The sequence below is a fragment of the Anas platyrhynchos genome, chromosome Z (genome assembly GCF_047663525.1).
Source record: "Anas platyrhynchos isolate ZD024472 breed Pekin duck chromosome Z, IASCAAS_PekinDuck_T2T, whole genome shotgun sequence".
Taxonomy (NCBI): Eukaryota; Metazoa; Chordata; class Aves; order Anseriformes; family Anatidae; genus Anas; species Anas platyrhynchos.
In genome coordinates, this window is record NC_092621.1 from 16,051,583 (window position 1) to 16,057,766 (window position 6,184).

The following is a 6,184-nucleotide window of genomic DNA, read 5'->3' on the forward strand; positions in this document are numbered from 1 at the left end:
TATAGAATGGTCTGCTTTCGAAGGGACCTTAAAGATCATCTAATTTTTCTTCTAATCATCTAAGGTTTTGATAGTGGGGGCCTGAAGGGGTGGCTTCTGTGAGAGTAATCCAGAAGCTGCCCATGTTAGATAAGGGCTAATTTTGGCCGGCTCCAAAGGGACCTGCTGCTGCCCAGAACCAAGCCAGTAAGCGATGTTGTTTGTGCCTCTGTTAGAACAGACTGAAGAAAGAGTAAAACAAACAAACAAACAAACAAACAAAAATTGCTGCAGAACAGCAGCAGGGAAACGAGGAGTGAGAACCAGCCCTGTAACCCCTCCCCAGGTGAGTGCAGCAGGAGGGCAGGAGGTGCTGCAGGCAGGCAGCAGCAGTTCCCCTGCGGGCTGTGCAGGGAGAGGCCCCTGGTGGAGCAGGCTGTCCCCCTGCAGCCCATGGGTCCCCCACGGAGCAGATCTCCACGCTGCAGCCCCCCCATGGGCGGAGGAGCCCCCGGTGGAGCAGGTGGATGTGGCCTGGAGGAGGCTGCGGCCCATGGAGAGCCCCCGCAGGAGCAGGCCCCAGGCCGGAGCTGCAGCCCGTGGAGAGGAGCCCACGCAGGAGCAGGGGGTCTGGGGGGAGCTGCCGCCCACCCATGGGGGACCCGTGCTGGAGCAGTTTGCTCTTGGGGGATGGACCCCATGGTACAGAGCCATGTGGAAGCAGTGCTTGAAGAGCTGCTGCCTGTGGGAAGCCCCCGCAGGTTCAGTTTGGGAAGGACGGCATCCATGGGAGGGACCCCACGGGGAGCAGGGGCAGAGAGGGACCTGAAGGAGAGGTGGAGAAAAAGCGTCAGGGCCTGACCACAGCCCCCATTCCCTGTTCCTTTGTGCTGCTCAGGGGGAAGAGGTGGAATAGGGTGTTTTTATTTTCTTTTCTTTGTTTCTTGCATGTCTATCTTGTTAGTAATAGGTAATAACTTTCTCTAATCTCCCTATGCTGTCTTTTTTGCCCATGACAATAACTGGTGAGTGATCTCCCTATCCTTATCTCAACCTGTGGGCATTTTTTGTCATATTTTTCTCATCCTTCCCCTTTGAGGAAGGGGTATGAGAGATGGGTTGTGGTGGAGCTTGGCTGCCCACCTGAGTAAAACCACCACAGCCAGTTATTTTAGTATCTTTCTTAATGATCTGGACAAGGGAAGCATGTGCACCCTCAGTAAGTTTACAGATGACACCTAGTTAGGCATGAGTTTTGATCTGCTCAAGGGTAGGAAGGCTTTACAGAGGGATCTGGATGTGCTGAGGCCAACTGTATGAAGGTCAACAAAGCGAAGTGCCGGGTCCTGCACTTGGGATGCAATGACCCCATGCAATGCTAGAGGCTGGGGGAAGGAAGTATGGAAAACTGGAAGCAGAAAGGTCCCTGGCGGTATTGGTCAATAGCTGGCTGAACATGAGCCAGCAGTATGCTCAGGTGGCCAAGAAGGCCAACAGCATCCTGGCTTGCATAAGAAGCAGTGTGACCAGCAGGGCTATGGAAGTGATTGTCCCCCTGTACTCGGCTCTGGTGAGGCCACACAGTTTAAGTGCTGTGTTCAGTTTTTTGTTCAGAATGTCACCAAAGCTAGTACAGAGTCTAGAGAACAAATCTTACGGCGCGCTGGGGTTGTTTAGCCTGGAGAAGAGGAACCTCGGGGGAGACTTTGTCTCACTACAACTGCCTCAAAGGAGGTTGTAGCAGGATGGGGGTCGGTCTCAACTCCAAAGCAACGGGCGAAGAGAGAACATCCTCAAGTTGCACCAGGGGAGGCTTCTGTTGGACACTAGGCAAAATGTCTTCATTGGAAGGGCTGTGATGCATTGGGAAAGGCTGGGAGAAAAGCCCAGAGAAGCGCTCGAGCGACGCTCCCCGGCGGTACTGCTCAGACGCGCGGGCACGGGGCTGAGGGGCACGGCTCAGAGGCACAGTCGCCGTGCCCGGGTAAGGGGCGGGGCCCAGGTGAGGGGCGGGGCCGAGCCCAGCTGCCTGCCCGCCGCCGCTCCTCCCGCTGCGCCTCCTGGGAGCTGTAGTTCCCGGCCCGGGAAGCCGGAGGGAAGGCCTCGGCGCATGCGCAGTCCCCCCGGGGCGCCCAGCAGCGCCTCGGCAGAGGCCGCTCCCTTCCCGTCCCGGCAGCCCTGTGCCGGCCCCCGGCCCGCGCCCTTCCGCTGCGAGATGGCGGCGCCCGGCGGCTGCCGGCTGCTGCTGCGGCTGGGCCGGCGCTGGCTGTCGCAGGAGCCCGCCGTGCCGCCGCCGCCGCCCGGGCCGCTGTACCCGCCCGTGGTGGCCTCGCACACGGCCAGGAGCAAGGCGGCCCGGCGGCGGCGCCTGGAGCACTTCCAGCGGCAGGTGCACGAGGCGGCGTCGGTGGAGGAGAAGCTGCGGCTGTACGGGAAGCTGCAGCGGCCCAAGTACACGGTGCACCCGCAGACCTTCGCCCTCAACGCCGACCGCTGGTACCGGAGCTTCACCAGGACCGCCTTCGTGCCGGGGCTGCCGGCGGAGGCCGCGGAGGAGGCGGGCGTGGAGCTGGGCGCGCTGCGCTCGCTGGCGTGCGACGCGCTGCTGCAGGAGAGCTTCTACCAGAAGAAGCGGCGGCCGTTCCTGTACCGCGACCAGGAGCACACGCCCGGGCCCTTCCTCACGCAGCTCGTCTCCTCCCTCGCCGCCTCCCTGTGCGGCCGCAACCCGCTGCTGGCGGCCTCGTCCCTTGGTGCGGAGCGGGGGCGGGGGGAGTGAGGGAAGCGGCTGAGGTGGGGTGGGCAGGGAGCTCTGTGCTGGTGCATGCCTGGTGGTGCTGCACGTTGGGCGTCAGCAAGGATTTTGGGTCACCTCATCTGTGCGAGTGGGCTGTGGTTCTCAGGTTTTGGTGCAGCTAGAGCAAACACTGCGGGATTGAAAAGACAAATGGGTGATTTCTCATGTCCTCTGTCTCTCTGTTCTGTTTCAGACCTAAACCCCGAGGTTAACTACTACTGGCATCACGGTGAGGAGGTTGTTATGCACGGACATCGAAAAGGTAGAGTCGATCCTGTGCGGTTTCAGATAGATGATAAGCCACACCTGCAGCTGCGTGTACCAAAGCAACTTCCAGAGGTGTGGATATTTTCAACAGCAACTTATTAATGTGTACTTTCACTTCAGCTTCTGACTGCTGCTGGAGCTCTGGTGGTAGTAGTAGCATATGGAGGCCCTTGTTAATGAATTGTATGATGAGTGCATTGGTGTGTTTCTTGAGTGTTAATGCTCTTATTCTGTGCCGTGTTAAGTGGTTGTTAGATACTGGGATGGTTTCCCGAACCTGAAGTTGATCAATAACTAGTGATAGGAGAAGAAGGAATGACCTCAAATTGTGATGGGAGGTTTAGGTTGGAATTTAGGAGGCAGTTCTTCTCAGAAGGAGTAGTCAGGAATTGTAACAGGTTGCCCAAGGATGTTGTGGAGTCACCATAGGAGAATGGTTGGACCAGATAGTCTTGCAGATCTTTTCTGACTTTAATGATTCTATGTAAGAAAAGCTTGGACTATCTGGTGTCTAGTCTGGTACTGAGATACAATGTGAAGCCAGATGTCAGAATCATGACTTATGGAATGGCTGTTCTTTCTTCTGCTTTCTTCAAGATTGTACCGCTGGAATCTGATCTCGGAGAAGTTCCCGTTATTGATCACAAACCGTCCAAACTGCCACTGTTCAAAAAGCAGTATGAAAACAAGGTATTTATAGGTAAGAGTTTCCAGTCAAGAAATGTCAACTACATTTTGACATTTCACCTGACGTTTCACCTTCTCTTAGCAGAGAGAGTGTTTATTTTCTTATAATTATTATATATAACACGTGAATCTCAATAAAGATTCTACGTCATTTACGTAATGGGGAGTGGCATTCTCTTGAGGATGTGATGCTCTGTCTCAGGATTGATCTAAAGGAGTGGGATTGAACAGAAACTTAGTAGTAAAGCTGGACTTGAACTGATGTATGTCCTTTGGAGACATTTGAGTATGTTATCTTTTGGACTCGGCAAGCCCTCCATTCTCACAGAGAAATGGTTGACTCTGCACTTACGTGCCTCCACAGCAGAGGTCTTAACTTGCATCTGCTTGGAGCCTGACAGTAAAAACTTGTTTGTGTGCATCGTAAGGAATGTTGTGTGACCCTGCCTCCTTATTTTGTTTTCTTTTGGGGTGGTGATAGGGTCGAAGGTATCAGACCCATGCTGTTACGGCCACACGCAGTTTCACCTGATTCCTGATAAACTCAAGAGGGAAAGATTTATAATAGCGAATCTTGAGGATCAGATTGAAGTTGTTTATCGAGCTAATGGTGTCGCAAGTCTCTTTGCCTGGACAGCGGCTCAAGCAATGTATCAAGGTAAGACTATTGTCCATAGGTTTGTGCTTGATGTGCTGCGCCAATTAGCACACAGAGTTGGAATCCACATAAAGGTCTTTTAATTAAATAATCAGATATGTATCTCTGTAGAGTCAGGTGCTTGGCAATCTTTCGCAAAGCAAGCACACCTTTGACTCGAATCACCGTAATTTATACACAGCCATCTTTGGAAAACTATCTGGCTACTTTTGATTGGCTATTACTTAAGTTATAGTTATAGCTTAACTTTTCTCTACTGAGCATTACAGAAGAATTGGGCGGATGGGGAGGGGGAGGACACACACCAAATCCCACGTTACCATATATCATCATTTTGAAGAGTGTGATTTTTAATGTTAATGACCCTAAATGAGCAAAAGGCAACTATTGGTCAGCCTGGAACTGTTTTTCTCCTTGTTTTTTACCTTTTATATCCCTTATCTTCCTTGCTTCTGCTACCAGTCTCTTACTTTCATCTAAAAGACTACACAAGCTATTGAAAGCCTATGTAAGCTACAGGGATCCGTATTTTCTTCAAATTTTAATTTTTTTTCACAGCTTTGGGACTACAAGACAGTCAGTTTGTAAAGGTTGTCCTGTTCTCATGATGAACACTTGCTCTAATGTTCTCTGACCTTTTCTCTCATGCAGTCATTTTTGTGCTTTTTCTTCTGAAGGCCATCCTTTAAGTAGGTCCTTAAAGATTTGATTGAACCAGTGGATGAAACAGAGCTTATTCAAGGGCGTTATTTAAAACTTTACCTTTGAAGCCTTTGAGTGCTTTTGATCCGTGAGAATTAATTATGCAGAAACATATTTTCTTGTGTAATAACGCCCAAACCTCAGTCCTGCAGTCGGCTGCTCCTCAGTCCTTAGAAGGAAAGGTGTTAGGTCTCGAGCGGTGTAATGTCAGGAATTTTATGAGACGACTAAGTGTCTCAGTGTCTTCTTTCAGCCCTGTGAATTCAATGAAACTACAGTGAGAGCCAAAGTAAAATGTCAGCAGCCTTACTTCAGGATCGCATGCCTGTTTGTTGAAAAATCCCAGAAGGTGTGGGTGGGTGGTTAGATCACATCTGTGCCGATGAGAATTGAGTCCTGTGTAACTAGTGTTGTTTCTCTGCTTTGCAGGATTCTGGAATGAAGCGGATGTGACGCGTCCTTTTGTATCCCAGGCGGTAGTGACTGATGGCAAATACTTTGCTTTCTTTTGTTTCCAGCTGAATACTTTGGCGTTAACTGCAGAAACTGTTAAAAATAACCCTCGGAAGAATATCTGTTGGGGAACAGACAGTAAGCCATTATATGATGTTGTTGAAGAGGGCAGTGTGAAAGGCTTTAATGATGAAGTTCTGCTTCAGTTGGTTCGTTTTCTGTTAAACAGACCCAAAGAGCTGTAAATCATTAAACTAAACTTGCTGTTCATGTGCCTGAACTTCATTGTAACTCTGTGGAGTATGGGCTGGAATATATGCCTTGCTCTTAGTCAACTATGCCTAGCAAACGCAATACATGTATTTCATGGCCTTTTTCCATATTTCTTAACTTGAACTGTATTATACTGTACACTGAAAAATAAATGTCTGGAATACCTTTGCCCCTTGTGTATTTCCTATGAAAAGCATATTATTCCTCATGCAAAGTCAGGTGGATGGTTTCCACCCGGAGCTCTATTAGAAGCACAGCAACACATTATGATTTGGAAAGAGTGTAGTGGAAAAACTGCTAATTCTGTGCCTGAAGAAAGAACGCTTCTTTGCCCTTATGTTTTTAAGAGAAAGTGAGCTCAGACTAGA

At 50.4% G+C, this 6,184-nt stretch overlaps 1 protein-coding gene across 1 annotated transcript; it reads left to right on the top strand.

Annotated features, from left to right (window-relative positions):
- The first annotated feature begins 2,118 nt into the window (after positions 1 to 2,118).
- Positions 2,119 to 5,984, top strand: LOC110354800 (large ribosomal subunit protein mL65). Its single transcript, XM_027446532.3, has 5 exons — positions 2,119 to 2,732; positions 2,970 to 3,115; positions 3,641 to 3,743; positions 4,212 to 4,388; positions 5,520 to 5,984. Exons 1-5 carry the CDS (start codon positions 2,195 to 2,197, stop codon positions 5,786 to 5,788), a joined length of 1,233 nt encoding a protein of 410 aa, XP_027302333.1. The 5' UTR covers positions 2,119 to 2,194; the 3' UTR covers positions 5,789 to 5,984.
- The last annotated feature ends 200 nt before the right edge of the window (positions 5,985 to 6,184 follow it).

Bases quoted from the DNA above. Each gene is read 5' to 3' on its own strand.
- LOC110354800 (XM_027446532.3), top strand. From the start codon at position 2,195: ATGGCGGCGCCCGGCGGCTGCCGGCTGCTGCTGCGGCTGGGCCGGCGC. The intron at 3,116-3,640 runs GTGTGGATATTT...GCTTTCTTCAAG, and splicing joins TACCAAAGCAACTTCCAGAG to ATTGTACCGCTGGAATCTGA. The intron at 4,389-5,519 runs GTAAGACTATTG...TCTGCTTTGCAG, and splicing joins GGCTCAAGCAATGTATCAAG to GATTCTGGAATGAAGCGGAT.